Source organism: Engystomops pustulosus, chromosome 6 (assembly GCF_040894005.1).
Source record: "Engystomops pustulosus chromosome 6, aEngPut4.maternal, whole genome shotgun sequence".
NCBI classification, from domain to species: domain Eukaryota; kingdom Metazoa; phylum Chordata; class Amphibia; order Anura; family Leptodactylidae; genus Engystomops; species Engystomops pustulosus.
In genome coordinates this window covers 127,258,972-127,279,645 of record NC_092416.1, presented here as the reverse complement: position 1 = coordinate 127,279,645, position 20,674 = coordinate 127,258,972, and the positions used below count along the sequence as shown (strand labels likewise).

The window sequence follows — 20,674 nt, the reverse complement described above, 5'->3', positions numbered from 1 at the left end:
GCAGTGATAGTTGACTTTGTAGAAATTTATCCCATCTCCCTATCCTATTGCATCTCTAGAGCTCAGCCACAGTGATCTTGGGGTTCTTCTTTACCTCTTTCACCAAGGCTCTCATCCCACAATTGCTTAGGTCAGGTCGAGAAAGAGATACGGTCATCCCAAAATGTAAGAATTCTGGTGTGATCACTGTGCTCATAGGAACCGTGAGTGCTGCAGACATTCTTTTGTAACCTTGGCCAGATCTGTGCCTTGCCACAATTCTGTCTCTGAGCTTTTTGGGCAGTTCCAGTGAGCTGTGAGGTCTTATGTAGACAGGTGTGGCCCTTTCCTAATCAGCTGATCTTCAATGAAGGAGTGGAACCATCTCAAGGAGGATCAGAAGGAAAAATGGACAGCATGTGAGTTAAAGGAAACCTACCACTTGTAGTGGCAGGTTTCTGATGGAAATACCGGGCACCAGCTCAGGGTGAGCTGGTGCCGGAGCTTATTTTCGTTAGTGTTTTAAACCGCGGTATCGCGGTTTAAAACACTTTCTAAACTTTATAGCCGGCGCAGGCAGGTACGCACTCGGCGCTTACCATGCGCGCGGCTCTCATTCACTTCCTATGTAGCCGCGCGCATGGTAAGCCGCCCGAAATCCCTCACCTGCTCAATCCTCTGAGTGCTTCTTATTAACAACGTTTGCATTTATCTAATTTTCTGGGTTCCCGCTGAATTCTCCAGGGCTTTGTGCCCCCATACCTGCTGGGAACTAAATATAGGTCTATCACTATCTGTAACATTCAGGACCATAAGACATTAGCTAGCACTTCACTACAGGATCCCTCATGTTCTTTATTAGATATTTCTGCAGCTTTCCTCCCTTTTTCCTCACATTTTCTGGGTTGCACTCAGCACAGCACCATTGTGGGAGGAGGTTTTAATGGTGATCTGGATGATGACCCTGCATACATAGTGCTGCACCACGATGATATTCCCCTTGGTAATTTTACCTCCTTGATTACATGATCTGTAAACAAAAAAGATCAGAGAATCTATAGGGTAAATCTCCAGCTGGGAATAATAGTTTTTAGAAAATGAAATGGGATAATTGGCTGGAAAATCCCTCTACTACTAATGCCCCCGAGCAGTGCTGCTAAGGTTCCTTTATGCAGCAGTGCGCATCTTCATTATTTGTCCTACGGGGGTCATTTATCATACGGCTGCAGGCTCTTGGTGTATCCAGCAGATGGCTGTGCAGCGCATGTTTTTACACCAGGTCCTATCTGGCGTAGAGTTGTGCAATTAATTAGCGACCTTTCAGCTAGTTGAATGTTTGCTTATTGAAGCAAATTCAGGTAAGAAGGAGGGCTACACAGTCCGTGCTGTCCCACACACCGTCGGCCATAGCTGTTTGGTGGAAATAATGACACTCATCAGGACTTCTATGCCAGAAAACTGGCCTAGTAGCCCTGAAATAACCACGATTACTAGAGCACCACCAGAAATTGCAGTTATTTCAGGGCTACTAGGCCAGTTTTTCTGGCCCTTTGTCTCCATGCCTCTACACCTCTTCCCAGTCTTTTACTCTGTCTGCTCCTAAGCACCAAAGAGGAAAATTCAAGCATCTACCACAATGTGGAGTAGAAAAGGGAATTATTATTATAAAAGGGCTATTTTGTACTGCATGATATACGTGGGGGCACTTACTAAGTAAGAGTCCTATTACCCAGTGGGGCACAGAAGCGTATAGAAGGCAGTGAAGAGAGTAGCAAGAAGAGAACCTACGTTTATATATTTTTAAAACATAACTGAATGGCTCATAGTTAAATAGCACCCAAAATTAATAGGGCTATTACAGGCCTTTGTAATCAGTAGCAGAATGGCAGAGGTCTGACATCCCAGCTTCCCAGTCCTGCAATGTAACATTTATAGTTGAATCCCATTCAGGTAAATGGGCAAAGAGCTTGTACATAAAAGAAACTAAATCACTTTATTCACATCAGTGTAAAGTCACAAATGCTTCATTACTTGGAATACATTGGAATGAAATTACAAACAAGGTGCTTTGTAATTATTTACTGCAAAACATGTACAGTTCTACGCACAGAGATCTCATTGGCATAACAGAGAACGCACGGTGCCTGCTAAGGGTGGGTGGAGCCTTTGGATTGCATCTCAAAACACGGCCGAAGACTTGACACTTCCTGCACCGTATTGCTCACCTGGCCCACTGACACAGGAATTAGGCAAATATATATTTTGGATAGAGGTTTCTGTGCCCCGTTTTTATTTGCTTTTCACTGTGCAGACAGGGCGCATAGCTGGTATCATAAATCTGCCCCATAATGTCTCCAACGCCCTCATTAACCATTTTCAGGTCACCACATTTTCATACACATGTAAAAGCTGATGCCATTTGCCTGAATATCAAAAAATATTATCTGTTCTTGGTTTCACCCAGATAAAATTACACACACACACACACACACACACGGACGGCCTACATGAAAGACAAGAATAAAAAGTCTACAGTAAAAGGCATCTCCCTCCTCCAGTACTAGAAATTACCTCGTTAGCGCGTGGCAGACCAATAGGGGAGGAGATGCTATATGCTTTATTGCAAGAGATGGGGGACAGTCACTGATACAGTCTTCCTCACCTATCAATGGCCCAGATACAGAAATGGGCACAGTCTGCTCCAGAGATAGTTATGCAGCTTTTGTCATTTTAAGTGAAGTTTACAAATGGTTAAAGCTCGGCTTCAGGATTAATTAAAAAAAAATATATATAAAATCTATAAAATATACATTATAACATAGACAAGAATAAATTAGAGAAACAAAAGCATTGCTTTATGATACAAAAGTAAATATAGTTTCATATGGTCTGGCTGCGTATAATACACCAGTTATACCACTAGATGGCAAGTTCTAAGACTACTGCCAAAACAAGCTAGGGTGTCCAAAAATAGTAGGTAGGGTTAAAACAAAACACTAAACCTGACTGGCCAATGTGGGAAAGTTGGTATACAAGTGGAGAACAGATACAGATAAGATCACTGTGAGATGAAGAACAGACATAGAGGGTGATATTGCTGTGCTACTTGTATGAGAAACATAAAAGAGGGCAGACTGACAAAATACAGAAGGGTAAAGAAAGCTGCCTCTACATCTCACAGGGCTCTTCTCACGCTTCTTGCCACAAGAGGGTGCTATGAAAACAGCTCTGAAGGGTGACATCCACCACCTGTTAGCATTCATGTCCCTCCATATCGGTAGGTGCCTGTGGGGAGGTGATGTCCAGCGCATATTTATGTACACTTCAGGGGATACCTGGGAACTCAGAGCATGTGCAAATAGGAATCTATAATATAACTCATAGCAAATACTATTTATCACAATGATGATACATATGGACATTTTACCTGCCGTTCTGCACATCAAAATAGCTTCAGAGAGCTACAGCATTAACTGCGACCAAAATCACTGGGCAAGGAGGGGTACGAGTACTGGAAAAACTTCTAAACATCAGCCACACTACTCAGTACATACAGCACACATGTGCTGAAATTATTCTCTAATATAGAGGTTTGTTTTCCTATTACAATTAGAGACATCACAGTTGTTAAAGGGAGCAGAAACATACACATTACTGTCAACATACATATTGCCTACAGCTGGAAGGGTATTGGAGGTCCCGATCTATATACAGTTTATAGATCTAGACAAAGCTCTTGGATTTTAATGAAGTGTCACCGCTCTGCTGGCAGGTTATAACCCCATGCACATAGATCTAATGCTGCCAGGTTATTCTAGAGGTAAGCACATATATATATTACCTTCAATAGGAAACACAGATATACAGATGTGGTACGAATACCATTGCCCAGACATCCTATCAATATTCACACAGTTTAAGAAAACCTTAAAAGCAGAAAATAAAAAGCAACCCCATTTTGGTGCACTAACCAAATACAGCATAGCAGAGCAGCCTTGGTTGTGGTGTGGACAGCGTTTGGCACTATACTCACTGCTGCTACATGTTTGTATTGCCATTTCCCCTGGTTTATAATCTCAGCTCAGTAGCCAGTCTGACCACTGGTAAAACACAGAGGCAGCCACAATTCAGGACAGAGCACTTTTATCTGTGTATGCAGACAGGCTCCTTGTATCACAATCTCAGGCTCATGATTGCTGGCATCCGTGGGATCCTGCACATTTATAACATGAAAAACTGCTTAATTTTAATGGCTGTTAAAGAGACTCAATCATGAAATGTAAAAGTCCCAGATGGGACTGCATGACACACACTGTATAGTGCCTCTGTGTGGCACTATAACCTCTACATGCTAGACTACTTCTGTAATCAGGCATGAACGTAAATCCTTTTCTCCACAAAAACAGTAGGTGGATGCACAGTAACAGTTTGTAAACCTAACGGAATAAATAACAAATCCTGATTCCAGATCAGAGTAAATTCAGGCACGTCTTATTAAAAACAAAGTATGCATATCATTTTTCTCTTTAAATCATTGGACTGTTACTATTTGGAAGCTGTAAATATCCGCACAAAATAATAGAAATCTCAGAGCACTGGCACCAGACAGAATATCCCTGGGAGTTGGTCTCCTTATTGCCTTCTATGTCTAAACCAGAGATGGCCAACCTTTAGACTTTGTTTTGTCAAAATAATAATAATAAAAAAAAAGCATAACTGAGGTGTCACCGAGAAAAATCTATCATTTTGTAGCTCCATTTACAAGTTCTCTTCCTCCAGTATTGCTAAGAGGTATCTGCTTTAAGAGAATGACCAGGGTGTAAGGAGCACACATGCTTGAGATGACTCTCCCATTCCCCCTGTAGTCACTGGAATGAACCTTGGTTCCAGCCTCTGCCACTGACAAGGTAATTATGGGAAATAATTCCAGTGCTTCCTGCTGTTTGGGTGAAAGTCCATAATAAATTTAGTGTGGGTGGCAACTCAGGCTTCACTGCTTAACAAACCTATGTTCACTATCGAAGGTAGGATGGCCGCCGTTCACACCGTGCTCTCAGTAGAAGAGTAGGATGCCGTTTCTGTCAGGCAGTGAAGCTAGAGCAGCAAGCAGACAGCGTCATCATCTAGAGGTGGGGAAACACTCCCGGATGCTGTCAGTTTGCTACGTGTCAACAAAAACCATCTTGGTGCGTCAAAGGTAAGCCATCACTGGTCTAAGCTGTAGATTTGTTTCTTGGCTCATGCACATCGCAATGCACATACTCGGCATCTTCTAGATGATGGCTTTTCCCTTACAATCTTGAAATCTGCATTTCTGTCAGAAGCTTTTTAATTCCATCCCTGGGAAAGCTGAGTGACAGCTAATATGGTTATCTTAACAGCTTTTGCTTTGTTCATACTTTACCACATTACTAACCAGATATTTTTACAAGCCTAAGAAAGCTTAGTGACAGCTCCTACAAAAGTAGTAATGGCAACAATGCCAAAACCAAAATGACCACAAAAAATTGCATTGACAATAACTAATTGGGGGAGTTCTTCTCTAAGAGGTTGGCTGATATGCATACTATATGGTAAAATTTAACATATGTCACAAGTCATCTCGCATGAACAAAGGGTGGTCTTCTCAAAGGAGTGATTGAGAGGTTTGGCAGAAGCATACACCGTATGTACTGGCGATTCCTAACTTAAGGGCATAATGCTCTGTAATATGGTCAGTCGCATTAACATCCTCAATGCCAGAGTGATTTTTGAGGCATTACAAAGGCACTGAAGGGTTAACTGTGCTTGTTTCCAATCCTCCAAAAGAATTTAGAAAAATTCCTCTCCCTTCACCAATTCTAAATCCCTCTGTCCATTTGGGGTGTCACACAAACACCACCTCATGTATGGGAAATAAATTCTATCAATCCCATAAATTCAATTACAGTTCATACAAAATCTGAATGTAATATTCAGAATTAAATGCATTTAAAAAAAAATAAATTCTGGACTGGTAAAAGAAGAGAGTATAAATGTGCAACTATGCAAAAATCAAATGTATGCATCAGATCCAGACCCTGTGTGTCCCTACTCCACTTCCATCTACGACTGTGCTTTTCCCATGGTGCAATAAATACACTTTAGTAGCGTAATGCTCCGATGTGGGGCGAACAGACAAGGAGTTCCACAGACGTCTGATTTTACAAGAGAAGGAAGAAGCTCACACACAAGTATTTGAACCCTGGAACAGAGCGTGGAATCTCTATTGCTGCTTGGTCAACCGTCGGTAATGAGGTAAAACTTGGGCCTCAGGGAGGTAGAGTGCTAGCTCCATGGCCACTAGCACAGTCAGCTCAAATGCAACCAGGTCCCGTCTGTTAGCTCGGAAACGTTCTTCTAATTTCTGTAATGTAAAGTAAAACGTGAGTGACAAGGTCCCTCTTGTAATGTGGAAACTTCATGCTTTTTGTTTAACACTCATTTTAGCAATACAACTGCTTGCCACCTCTGTTGCTTCCTTAGGCGCAGTATGGACACTACACTTACATCTAGAAGGTGCTTGAGTTCGGGCTTCTTAAAGTCACTGCTGATTTTAGCGGCTAGGAGCACACAGGCACCGGCACACAATTTGCGGTTCTGCTTGTTCACTCTCCCTTGTAGGACCAGCTTTTCGAAGTAAACATAGGACATAGCCACTGTGACTGGCTCCATGTTGCACTCCTGCGCCACATTCCTCATTTCACGTTTTAAGCTGGTGACAACAAAAAAAGGAAAAAAAAAAAAATCAGAGAAAAATTTAAAATGTCAATATGTGTAATATCTGGGACTACCTGGAATAAAAGACTCCCACTTTTAAGTGACTGCAGTAAATACATTTATCAAAAGTTAACAATCATTATGTTACTTCACCTTCTGATCTTGCTCAGAGTAAGTTTTACATTAGGGAACTTCTCCTTGAACATCTCGTTCATGTCTTTCTTTAAGTCACTTGGTTTCACGTATTCAATAACTGTCGTCTGAAAAACAGTACAGAAGTTTAATACAGAGAGATATACGATCATAATATTCATGGATACATGAATATATTTAGGATAAAATGGTACGTAGTAAAACACATATGTAATTGGGGGTCACACATATACTTTGATAGGAATGTAGTGTTTTACCATGGGCTCTAAAATGGCAAAATATTAACCCCTTATCACCGACACTAGTTTTCAGCTCAATGACCAGACTCGATTTTTCAAATCTGACATGTCTCACGATAATTGGTTATAACTTCGGAACGCTTTAACATATCCCGGTGATTTTGAGAATGTTTTCTCGTGACACATTATACTTCATGTTAGTTATAAAATTTAAGTGATACGTTTTGCGATTCGTTCTGAAAAAAAGTGAAAATTTGGCAAAAGTTTGTAAAAATTCTTCATTTTCCAAGTTTGAAATGTTCTGCTTTCCAGACAGGAAGTAAAACTACCCAAAAAGCTTGATAAATTACATTTACGGAATGTCTGCTTTATGTTGGGATGATATTTTATGCATCCTCTCACTTTTCTAGGATGTTATGAGGCGCAGAACTTTAGGTGCGATTTTTCTCATTTTCATGAAAATTGCCAAAACTCACATTTTGAGGGAAAACTCAGCTTCCAAGTGACTTTGTAAGGCCTAAGTAATAGTAAAACCCCATAAATTACCCCACTATAGAAACTTCACCCCTCAACGTATGTAAAACAACTTCTTTTAAGTCCATTAACCCTTTAAGTGTTTCACATGGGTTAAAACAATATGGACCTGCGATTTAGAAACTATGGAATTTTTTTGGAAAATACATTCATTTAGGCCAAACTGACATTTTCAGAATAAATTAAATGATGAAACGCACTGCAACGTTTGATGCCCAATTCCTCCCGAGTGTACTGATACCCCATATGCGGTGGTAAACTTCTGTACAGGCGCACGGCCGAGCATAGAATGAATGGAGGCGCCATTCACTGCAGATTTGTATTGTCACATTGTACTACCTATACATTTTTATTTTTTTTTGTTAATGCAAACATATGAGGGCTTATTTTTTACGGAATGAGATACAATGTATAGATAATTCATTTAGGGGGTCTATAGCTTATTCATGAGATTTTATTAACTATTTCAAGGGGGACACAAACAAAATCATCAATTTTTATTTTGGATTTTTAGCATTTTTTTCCCCCCGCTCACCGTAATGTAAAAATAATATTTTATCTTTATTCTCTGGTTCAGTACGATTATGGTGATACCTCATTTATATAGTTTTTCTTATCTTTGCTCAATTTTCCTGAGCAAAACCAATATTGGAGAATATCGCATTGTTTTTACTATTGACAATTTTTATTGCCATAACTTCTGTATTTTTCTGTTGTCAGATCTGGTTGAGGGCTTATTTTTTGCGAAAAGAGTTGTTCTATTCAGTCGTATCATATTAGGGAATGTAGCTTTTTTTGATCACTTTTTAGAACATTTTTTGTGATGGTGTTTGATGAAAAATTGTATATTACGGGAAGTTTTTCGTAGTTATTTTTTTCATCGTTCACCGAGCGGGTTCAATATTGATTTAGATTTATTGTACAGATTAATACGGACGCGGTGATACCAAATATGTACATTTTTTGTGTGTTTTTGTGTTTTATATACTGTATTTGCATTATATGTGTAACTGGGGAGATTATGGGACTTTATTTTATTTATTTATTTAATTATTATTATAAAACAATTTAATCTTTTTTTTTTTACTTTCACATATTTTCAACCTTTTGGCTTGAATAAGCGATCATCCGATCGCTTATTCAAGCCTTTACACTGCAATACACTTGTATTGCAGTGTATAGTGTAAGTAACTGAGCATGCCACGCAGGAAGGCAGGACCCGGCGAGAAGAGGAGCCGACAGCCCCGGGTCACTCGTCGGGACCCGGGGCAGCGGCAGAAGGGATCGGATCCCCCGGTAAGCGCACCGGGGGGGTCCGATCCACGGGGGATACACTTGCACGCCGCGGTCATGCTTGACCGCGGCGTGTAAGGGGTTAAACACCCGGGATCGGAGTTTTTCCGATCCCGGGTGTTAGTGCCGGGTCTGGGCTGTGATATCACAGCCCGACACCGGCACTATACTGACCCGATGTCCCGAAATCTTCTTCTGATGCGGCGCCGTAGAAAGGCGTTGCATCAGAAGAAGTACCCTTAATGACCGACGTAGATTCCCAATAGGGCGGTCATTAAGGGGTTAAAGAGAAAGTCCAGTTATTGTTTTTCCTCAACATTACATCTTTAGTCCTTTAGTATGTACCAATCATTGAGTATTACCCTACTTAGTTAATCTTCCCATCAGCAATTTGGTTGTCAGTTGATCTCATTGTCACCTGATAAAAATGGATTTGTGTATCAAACAGGACGTCTCTCTTCCACACTATGCTATACCACAGTGATTGTACACAGAGGCGAGCAGAAGTCTTATCATAGCTAATGGCGTGGATGAGAGAGGCTTCCGTCATACAGAAATGACTATGGAGATATTTATGGACCCCTGCGTTTTGTAGGAGAATATAGTACACTGTCCCCCAAGCAAGCAGAGGTGGGACAGTCTGCAGCCGAGTTACTTGACAACATGGCCACTAAACCAATGAAGGGGACAAAACCCTCTATGTTTCATGATCGATGGGGGTCCCAATAATGTCACATTAGAAAGAGGCTAAGTTGCATAGTATGCACATATAAGATGTTTTCCACTAAATGGAAAGTAAAATTACCATATAGGAAGCAAAGATGAGAACACGCTTGTGTTTTCCACAGGGCCACTGAGGATCATCCAGGAGATCGGGATTGTATTCAACGCTGTCCGATTCTGTGCCTAGAATGGGGAAAGTGTTAAGAACGTCAAGTGAGGAAAAATAATAACTCCTCACCAAGGTATATATAATATATATAGCAGACAATAAATTACATCTAGGAAAACACTGCGGAGGTACCTGGCAACCAATTATATTCACTGGATCCAGGAGTGGATAGTCCTCTGGTAAGGTTACTGCTCCCTTTCACATTACAATGGGAGTCAAAGGCAAAACTAGACATGTAAACAGCCAAACATGTAAAATATACAAGTCATGGCCATAAGTTTTGAGAATGATACAAATGTTAATTTTTACAAAGTCTACTGCATCAGGATTTATAATGGCAATTTGCATATACTCCAGAATGTTATAAAGAGTGATCAGCTTAACAGCGATTTATTGCAAAGTCAATATTTGCCTAAAAAATTAACTTTTTGTCCCAAAACACATTTCAACTTCATTGCAGGCCTGCCTTAAAAGGAGCAGCTAACATAGTTTCAGTGATTGCTCCAGTAGCACAGGTGTGGGTGTTGATGAGGACAGGGCTGGAGATCAATCTGTCATGATTAAGTAAGAATCACACCACTGGACACTTTAAAAGGAGGCTGATGCTTGGCATCATTGTTTCTCTTCTGTGGTTATCTCTAAAGAAACGTGCTGTCATCATTGCACTGCAGAAAACTTCCCTAACAGGGAAGAGTATCGCAGCTAGAAAGATTGCACCTCAGTAAACGATCTATCGCATCATCAAGGAATTCAAGGAGAGAGGTTCCATTGTTGCCAAAAAGGCTCCAGGGCGCCCAAGAAGGACCAGCAAGCGCCAGGACCGTCTCTTAAAGGTGTTTCAGCTTTGGGATTGGGCTACCACCAGTGCAGAGCTTGCTCAGGAATGGCAGCAGGCAGGTGTGAGTGCGTCTGCACACACTGTGAGGCAGAGACTCTTGGAGCAAGGCCTGGTGTCAAGGAGGACAGCCAAGAAGCCACTTCTCTCCAGAAAAACATCAGGGGCAGACTGATATTCTGCAAAAGTTACAGGGAGTGGACTGCTGAGGACTGGGGTAAAGTCATTTTCTCTGATGAATCCCCTTTCCGATTGTTTGGAACATCTGGAAAACAGCTTGTTCTGAGAAGACCAGGTCAGCGATACCACCAGTCTTGTCTCATGCCAACTGTACAGCATCCTCCAACATTCATGTGTGGGGCGGCTTCTCAGCCAAGGGAATCGGCTCTCTCACAGTCTTGCCTAAAAACACATCCATGAATAAAGAATGGTACCAGAATGTCCTCCAAGAGCAACTTCTCCCAACCATCCAGGAGCAGTTTGGTGATCAACAATGCCTTTTCCAGCATGATGGAGCACCTTGCCTTAAAGCAAAGGTGATAACTAAATGGCTCAGGGAACAAAACATAGAGATTTTGGGTCCATGGCCTGGAAACTCCCCAGATCTTAATCCCATTGAGAACTTGTGGTCAAGCATCAAGAGACGGGTGGAGAAACAAAAACCAACAAATTGTGACAAAATGCAAGCATTGATTGTGCGCGAATGGACGGCTATCAGTCAGGATTTGGTCCAGAAGTTGATTGAGAGCTGCCAGGGAGAATTACAGAGGTCCTGAAGAAGAAGGGTCAACACTGAAAATACTGACTTGCTGCATTAACTCATTCTAACTGTCAATAAAAGTTGTTGTTACTCATAATATGATTGCCCTTGTATTTCTGTATGTGATAAAAACCAGAGGGCAACAGATCATGTGAAAATATAATATTTGTGTCATTCTCAAAACTTATGGCCATGACTGTGCATCAAGAAGTGGATCAAACATAGCTAAAAGGTGCTACATTTCCTTAAAATAGTTAGTAAACCCCATAAAAATTTACCAATGTCAGCTCCTGCGGACACTGGAGTAAACCTGGCACCAGAAAAGTTGCGCTTGGAAGCATCATGGAGCACCAGCCTGACCTGTGATGGCTGATTGTCTTCTTTTTGGCTGACTAGGGCATTTGTTGGATATAAAAACTTTGCATAAGAAACAACCTAAAAAACGAAAACATAAGGAGCTAGAGGATTTTCTGTACAGATTTTCAGGCAATGACCACATATGATATCATAAGGTAAATATTTACAACCTGCATGAAGCATGTGCACATTTGGGCTCTCATTATAGTACAGTGGCAGGTATAATTGTTAAAAGACACCTGTCATCAGGTCTGTGTCACTTGTCCTGTCACTACTACCTGTTGGAGCTCACAAGGATCCCATCCCAGCCTTAATCTAGTCAATTCATACATTAATCATTGCAAAATCATGAATTCTTTATTATGCAAATGAGGCGGGTCACATGGTCAGAGGCAGTGATGTCACTCCTGTTATCCCTCCCCTCTCCTCCCCCTGCTCATGTCTGTGTGTAATGTATCGTAAAGCATTGCTAGTGTGTGTGCTGCATCTGCTGACATGCTGCATCCTCCTAATACACAGACATCAGCTACACAAGTACCTGACATGTTCTGCTATAACATGGCTGCCTGGAGCTGTTGTATCTCTCCTATACACACACACACACACACACACACACACACACACGCTGCAGGGGGCGTGGCCACCAGCAAGCACATGGAGCAGCCTCATGCAACCCGTCATGCAAAATAACCCCCCTAATCTAAATAAATTTTCATAAACTGCCTTTAGAGAGCATTGCCTCTATCCCTTCATTGTGCCTCTACATGCCTGTAAACTTAAGCAATGAGGTCCTAAAGCTGTATGCAAATGACCTGTGAAATGTCCAATGAGTCATTAGCATATTCAAGCTGTCAAGCTTATTCATGAGGGGGAGGCACAGCCACACTCCCAGTGCATGACTGACAGCCTGTATAATGGTGTGAGGCTGTATAATGATGTGCTTCCTGGTGCTGGCGCCCCCTGCAGCCTGTGTGTGTATAGGAGAGATACAACAGCTCCAGGGTGCAGCCATGTTATAGCAGAACATGTCAGATTCATGTGTAGCTGATGTCTGTGTCTCACCTGTATATTAGGAGGATGCAGCATGTCAGCAGATGCAGCACACACACTAGCCATGCTTTACTATACATTACACACAGACATGAGCAGGGGGAGGGGAGGGGAGGGGTAACATCACTGCCTCTGACCATGTGACCAGCATCATTTACATAATAAAGAATACATGATTTTATAATGATTAATGTATGAAATAACTAGATAAAGGCTGGGATGGATCCTTGTGAGCTGCTTCAACAGGTAGTAGTGACAGGAACAGTGACACAGACCTGATGACAGGTGTCCTTTAAGTTTACAGGCATGTAGAGGGACAATAAAGGGATAGAGGCAATGCTCTCTAATGGCAGTTTATGAAAATATATTTAGTTTAGGGGGGTTATTTAGCCTGACGGGTTCTCTTTAATCACTCATCCCATCCTGTCCAGATTACATAGTTCAGGCTGGAAATATAATTTTGTGGGGGTGTAAGGGGCTTTCAGGTGGGCAATATCTACCATATGTAGGCACTTAATAGGTTTGGCCAATCATGAGGGAAGGGCCTTCTATTTACAAATTCATGAGTAAAACAGTTCTTACCTCCCCCTCGGCCCCCAGCTCCACACCTTCCATTCCAAATACTGGATCTGTGTTTGAAGGAGCGCCCCCAGATGGATGTCTCTGTTTTGTTCCTTCTACTCGGAGTTCGCTGTGTAACAAATGATGAATTGGGGTTATAACCTGAGGAGGCATGACAGAGCTGATAAAGCTGACCCCCTGCTTATCTCAGACAAGAAGCTTCTTACAGCAGAGAACTACCCAACTCCTGCAATGGCTCCCTGTTCCTATGTTAGCCAGTCTGATAAACAGGGCTTTACCCCATCTGTACAGCCTGGATTCCCTTCTGCAGTCTCCTGTGCTGCAGCTTTGTATGAGAGACAATGCAGCCCCCAGCGTTACGAATGTCCCCTTCCTTCCTGCTCTTCCACAAATTATGGAGCGGACGTAAAACACAAAGGCTAAAGTTTGATTATAAATGGATCTCAAATCTTTACACAGTAGGAAAAGGTCACATGTGACAGGAAAGCTTGAGTTCTTAACAAAGCCAAGACTATAAATAATAATTTATGTGACAATTACAGTATATGCAGAGCCATTTCCATTTTATATCAGGTTAAAGTAAGAGACCACTAAAGTCTAGGCCCGGTGTTCTGTCTAAGAATTACGGTCAGCATGAACAGAATAGCCAAGATTACACTTGCCCATGTGGAAGGTGGGTAAGTTTTTTTTCTGTTTGGGGGAGGGGGGAGTTTCATGTCCTATTTTCTGACTGACTCTGCATGGTAGCTCCTTGTCTACAATGGAGGTAGCCTTAAAATCTGCATTGAAATACCCAACATGCAGGGCTTGACACAGGCAACAACTCTGAGAATGAGGCATTGGCTTGTCGACAAACACAAATCCTGCATGTAGAGGGTTCACTATTGCTGATAATACATCAGTTTTATAAGTATGATAGGCAGGTGACATCACCTTATCCGCAGACTCTCCCCATATGGAAGAACAGAAAACGCAGCACACAGGGATCTCTTGGCGCAGATTAGAACAATTCTACAAAAAAAAAAAAAGAGACTTGTTACAGATACGATAACATCACCACCATATATCCACGCCAATTCCAGAAGTGTCCATTGTGCACAAACCTGCTGTTGCGGGTGTCATACTGTCGCATGCTTTTGATGAAATGTGTCTTCTTCAAGACAGACTGTCGGGGAGACTCCGGGATGTTCTTGGTCCTGCAATGTAATGACCGCACAAATATGAGGTGCACTATTATAATGGGCAGTACAGTGAGATATTAATAATAGTGAGTATAGCAATAGTAAGATATCAATACATAGAGTAAGCAGATGAGGAGGAGAATCACAGCAGTAAATGCAACATAATAGACTTTGGACCCTTGTGCCTCCACACTCCAGGCAAGAACCATCTGTGTCTTGGGAAACTGGAGATTGTGACTGATCGTCAGGCAGAGTTCACATAAGCAGCCTAAGAGCCTGCATCCGTACCAGCAGGCTCATGACAGCACTACCTGGCAATGGGGAAAACTTAGTGATCCTGCAAATAATTCAAAAGAAGGAAACTCTGGACATATACATTAGTAAAGTGTTAGTGTGCAGAGTAACAGATGTATTAGTGGTGTTAGTTAGCAGGAGCTGTTTGAGGGGAGCAATACCTTTGCAACGGTGTAAATTCTGTAATATCCTCTAGGAACTCTAGGGAGCAGCGCTGAGACAGGTGTCGTCGCCTGGAAGACGGAGGCAGTTATAAGAACAAGAGACAAGGCTCAGGTAAATGGCACAGGGGAAACTGCACCTACAGTGGCCCAAAGCTCAGCATGAAAGTTCTAGTATTAGGTTGTGGAGCGAGAGGTCTAAGGGGCTCCGCTTACACCATCCAATGCACTCCAACTTCGTTTGCACATTTCTAAACTTACTTTTGTACTTTTGGTACAGAAGAAGCAGGTAAATAAAAGGCATAGGTATTGGAGGCATGTGTGGGCACTGCCATACACAACATAGCAGTTGATTCAAGTTGATGGATTGTAGTGACAGATTTCCTTAAAGGACCTCTACCATCAGATGACCTGATGGTAGAGGATTACAGCTCACCTCCCCGTCCCCGGGTGCACTGATCTTTTAGTATATCTTCCAATATCCTCATTTAGTAGAAATAAAACTTTATAAAATATGCAAATGAGCAAACCTGCTCTGCAGAGCACCACTGTGCTCCGCGGCTGTATCATTTATTCATGCCCTCCCCTACTTGGTCCTCCTACATAGAGTACAGAGAGACGGTGACGTCCCATGCGCTGCAATGACATTGCCAGGGCTGCCTGGCTGGATGTGCAGGATTTGCAGAGAGAGAAAGAGCGCTAGTGACGTCACCACCTCTGTACACCATGTAGGAGGACCAAGTAGGGCCGAGGCATGAATACATGTATTATATAGCGGTGGAGCATATTTCTACTAAATGCAGCCATTGCAAGTTATACTAAAGATCAGAGCACCCGGGGACAGGGAGGTGAGTTTTAATCATATATCATCAGGTCATCTGATAGTAGAGGTCCTTTAAATGGGGCATTAGATCAACTTAACCACCTCCACATACTGTGACATGAAGTCCAGGATCGTACAAAAGTCCATTCAGCAGATTCTGGTACTTCCATCATCGAAAGAGTTTTCTGGACTAAAACTATTAACGGTTTGTCCCCAAAGTTTACTTCCATTTCTTTTCTCCCCTTGTCCCAAATGCCAGAATATTTATATTTTTCCATGATGGATACAAAATGTATGATGGATTGTCTTCTGAGGGACATATTGTGCTGCCAAGTGGCTCCATTTATTATCCCATGCAATGTATGGAGCAGCTGGAAAACATTTCCGCCATTTGCACGAGGCTTTGTTTTTACCATTTTCACTGTGCGATACCAATGATCCATTCCTTTCTTCTTTGGCTCAATACGATTACAGCAACATCAAATTTCTATAGTTTGTCTTATGTTTTAATATCTTTTAATAAAAAACTATAAGCCATTAAAAAAAAAATTGCTACAATTTAACACCTGCAACTTTTTAAATACTTTAGTGTAAGGTAGATTTTTTAAGGGGATACACTGACCTTTTTATTGATACCGGTTTGGGAAATGTGGGACTTTTTGATCACAGTGATGAAAAATTGTAAATTTGGACATTCTGACCTTTTTAAATATATAGTTTGATAGATTGGGCAATTTAGGAGCCGGGGATACCAAACGTGTTTAGGATTAGGGAAGGACAATCTCTTGCATTAAGATGATAGCAGGTAATCCTTCCCAGCACCTTTTTCCTCTGATCTGCAGTGGAAGAGCTACTGAGCATGTACATAAAGTGCAGCACACATTCATTTCATCTTAAAGCCTAGAGAGGATGCACAGCCTATGGCAGACGGGCCACATGTAGCTTTTCAAGTCTCATTCTAGGCAACACTCTTATGCCAGTCAGTCTAACGAGCATTTCCATAACTGATGGACGCATTCATTGGTGCAGGAGGCCTGATAGCAGTGAGTGTAGCAGAGTCCTCACTCCTCCTGACTTTTCTCTTGCAGCTCCACTCTGGGTCCCGACTGCTGATGCTGGTTGTATGCAGCGGCGCCAGGACCCATAGCAGAGAGGCCCCAGAAGCAGTAAGTACTTGTCAGCTCTAGGGTACTGCTTCCGGGTCCTCTACCTTTCCTGCTGCAGCTCTACTCTGTGTGCCGATTCCCTCCATAACCGCTTAGCTGGATAGTGACCACTGACCAAGGGCTCATCTGGGAGACAGGGGGGCAGTACTGTCAGTGCCCATGTAATTTACACAGAGAAACATAAATGGGACTTCTAGGACTACACAAGATCACAGGAAACAATAATACATGCCCTTTAGTGGTAAGTTTCCATATCTGTGCCCAACAGCTGCTATAAACTATTTATAGGTTAATATGAATAGAATTGCTCATGAATAATACACATAAAAACTCGAAACTCAGCAGGTTCCACCACGGATGAACTAGAGTTCTGGGAAAGTTTGTAGGGTTTATCTACGAGGATGCTAATATTAGACTGGGAGGCTAGGGGTGCCTCAGCTGTTGCTTAAACATGTGTTAAGTCTCTTCATTGTGTGCTGGGTGCTGTAGTTTGTGAGTGTCATTAAAGCTTTGTCCCAAATGAAGAAGAGTTACATAAAGTACCAGGCTCTGCCCCATCAGAATTGATGGCACTCTGACTAAGAGTTAACACCGATTTCGTAGCTAAATCTCCCCCCAGGCTGTACTTTAGCATTAGTACATCATCTAGATCAGTGATTTTCAACCTGTGTGCCGTGGCACACTAGTGTGCCGCGACACATGGTTGGGTGTGCCGCGGGGAAAGTTCCCCAAACTATGGTGCCCCCTGTGTTTTGTTTCCCGGCAATGCGCAGCGATGTAAAATGAGAAATACTATAGTCATGAGGCTGGAGTACTACAAGTACCAGCTCATATGCTGAGTATATGAGCTGGCACTTGTACTCTGGCCTCATGGCCATAGTACTTCTCATTGTACCCCTTTATTTTGCAGTATATGAGCCACATAATAATCAGCACCACATACTAAAAACAGGGAGAAACTGAGAACTGTTGAGGAAGAGCTCCGTGTGTCTTTCCACCATTCCTGCCAGGATATCCCTTTTGTGTTTATTGAAACAGGCCCAGGTTTCACACTCACTCACTGAGTAAAATAAATGTAGAATCTGTATTATTAACTATATGTATAATATGACTGTTTTAGTGTCATTTTGTGCTATTTTGGTTGGTGGTGTGCCCCAGGATTTTCTAAGTATAAAAGTGTGCCGCGGCTCAAAAAAGGTTGAAAATCACTGATCTAGATACTGCAAGAGGTTGTGACATGGGGGAAGTATTCCTGGGATAACTGACTGTTGTGTTGCAAATGCTATGAGCAGCTACCTGAAGGGTAGGAGGAGTAGTCATTGTGGTGCCCTTATATGCAGGATGACTGTAGCAATAGACAGGAGTCTCCATAACTCTGGGGGGTAGTTTAGGTGACTGTGGGCCCCCTTAGAGCTATGGGGCCCAGGTGGCTACCCTGATACACCCATATGATACTATAACCCACTACCTCATATACCTGAGGGCACGTTCACACGTTGCGTTTTGACCTGCGTTTGAAACGCATATACAACAGCTGAGGAGAGGTGATTTGCCTAATTACATCACTGTTAACATTTCCGTTTACAAAACGCATCGTAAACGCGACGTTAATGCATGCTTCAACAACGCGTTAACGCATGCATTTTGTTAACGCATGCGTTAACATTGCGTTTCCAAACGTAAACGGTAATGTAATTAGGCAAATCACCTCTCATCAGCTGTTGTATATGCGTTTCAAACGCAATGAAAACGCAACGTGTGAACGCGCCCTGAGGAGTGTTTCCCTCTAACGTGCTGACACATTACACCAGACACTGGCTTCATGGACACAGGTGAAGTTGGAAGGGGCTCCCCAGGTGTGGGCGGGGTTTCCTGGGGTCAGGGGGCGTGCCTCACCTCTGTTTCTCCACTGTGGGGCCGCCGCTGAGTCCCAGAGAAGATGGCACCGACCTCACAGCGGAGGCGGGAGTGCCCAGGCCGCTCTTTCCCTGGCGCCCCGCGTCCTCGGGCGGGGGAGGCTCCCTGGAGAGCACGATGCGAGGGCCGTTAGTCGGAAGGAGTCGCGGTGAGGGCGTGAGCGGAGTCTGTGCAGCAGGTGACGGCTCCAGCATGTCCGGGGCTGGGGCAGGCTCCCATGTCGGCTGCGGTACGGGACACAAGGGCCGCCCGTCCAGGGAGATGTTATTGAGGAAGAAGAGGGCGGCCTGCCTGCGGCGGGAGTCACTGCCGCGCTTCCTTCTCTGTGGTACGTGGCCATGGGACAGCTCTCCGGAGCGGCCTCCTGGGCCTGTCACACCGGGGGAGCCGCAGGTCGCCGCGGCCATTCTCTGAAAGAGGCCCCGGACCGGGGTACGGCCAGTCTACCGCCGACCCGCCCACTCCGGTACGCCATTGGTTGGGGCCAGGGTAACAACAATAGAATCGTTTATTGATTGGAAGAAAAACCTGTCAATCAGGTGCTTATAGAAATAGGCGGGGAGCGCGAGGAGGTCACATGTCACTTGAGGACAAACGTCTGTGGCAGTGTGGCTGCGATGACGTCGGTATTACAGTCTCTTCGTATTCCAATTTATTCAATGAACGGGGCGGGGCCGACACCCGGAAGTGTCTTGTGGTGAGACGTGGGCGGCCGGGAGCAGTGTGATCCTCCTCGCCTCACATCACGGCTCCGGCTACTAGAACATGTGCCATCGGCTGCTCTTATCCCTCTCCCCAACTGCACATGTATCCCCGTGGCCTCTGACCCCTCTAGAGATATGATTGGCCCCAGGACTGCACATAGACTGATGACTGCTCCTGAGTGTATACAGTGAAGATATCCAAGTGCTCTTGAATCTTTTCCATTGCTCCAAATCTTCTCAACTGCTCCATATCCAATAGTGGTGGATGTCCGGCTCCTCTTAGTGAGCTGGATTATTAGGCTTCGCTCACTAAGAAGAGCTGGCGCTTCTGGGTCCTGAAGGGCTCCCTATTAAATGTATAATCAGGCCAGTCAGTCACCCCACTCCACAACTTTTAACCTGATTTTATCGGGTGTGCTGAGCCGACTAGGGGTGGGGTTATGTGGGCGATTAGCTTACTGAAGGGAGCTTTCTCCTGTCATTCACTCGAAAGAGCTGTTTGTAAATGACCCACCGCTAATAATCAAGTACAGCATCCATTTATTGTGTACAGTAATGGATTATAATGTAGCCAGCCTGGCCTTCTAGGGGGCCCCTGGTCACCCAAACCACCCACCAAATTTTATACTGAGAAGGACCTTCACCTATGAAATCCTCATACTCCTGCTCTCAATATACATGTACACAGGAGTCATTTTAGGACCTTTGAAGCTCTTCCAAAGGTCCTGAATTCGCAGATTGAAAGCAACAGAAGAAATTCTCCAAGAAACTTTTCTAGTACCATATGTATAAAGTGAATTCCAGACTTGTAGGGGCTATAATATTCATACAGCCCAGGGCCCATGGTAGTCTTAATCTGCCCCTGATTGTGTAGCTGTGTTTATGGTGCTTCCTCTCCTGCAGAACTTTTCCCTATAATCGGCAGTATAAAAGTTTTGTTCTGTGCAGAAATTAATGAAAATAAAATGATGATCATGTCGCTCTTGTGCCTCCTCACTGCTTATTGCATTTTTTTT

General features: G+C 43.2%; 1 protein-coding gene across 2 annotated transcripts; it reads right to left on the bottom strand.

Moving 5' to 3' along the window:
• Window positions 1-1,953: 1,953 nt before the first annotated feature.
• On the bottom strand, window positions 1,954-19,458 carry CABLES2 (Cdk5 and Abl enzyme substrate 2). Of its 2 annotated transcripts, XM_072110961.1 has the most exons (10): window positions 18,934-19,458; window positions 15,049-15,120; window positions 14,516-14,608; window positions 14,346-14,423; window positions 13,413-13,521; window positions 11,702-11,858; window positions 9,742-9,842; window positions 6,871-6,977; window positions 6,508-6,712; window positions 1,954-6,364 (listed from the first exon to the last, which is right to left on the bottom strand). In XM_072110961.1, exons 1-10 carry the CDS (start codon window positions 19,359-19,361, stop codon window positions 6,224-6,226), a joined length of 1,491 nt encoding a protein of 496 aa, XP_071967062.1. In that variant the 5' UTR covers window positions 19,362-19,458; the 3' UTR covers window positions 1,954-6,223. The 2 variants fall into 2 exon arrangements, with proteins under 2 accessions (XP_071967062.1, XP_071967063.1); XM_072110962.1 differs by lacking the exon at window positions 15,049-15,120.
• Between the last annotated feature and the right edge of the window lie 1,216 nt (window positions 19,459-20,674).

Bases quoted from the DNA above. Each gene is read 5' to 3' on its own strand.
- CABLES2 (XM_072110961.1), bottom strand. From the start codon at position 19,361: ATGGCCGCGGCGACCTGCGGCTCCCCCGGTGTGACAGGCCCAGGAGGC. The intron at 14,609-15,048 runs GTATTGCTCCCC...ATTACATTGCAG, and splicing joins GAATTTACACCGTTGCAAAG to GACCAAGAACATCCCGGAGT. The intron at 14,424-14,515 runs GTTTGTGCACAA...TTTTTTTTGTAG, and splicing joins TATGACACCCGCAACAGCAG to AATTGTTCTAATCTGCGCCA.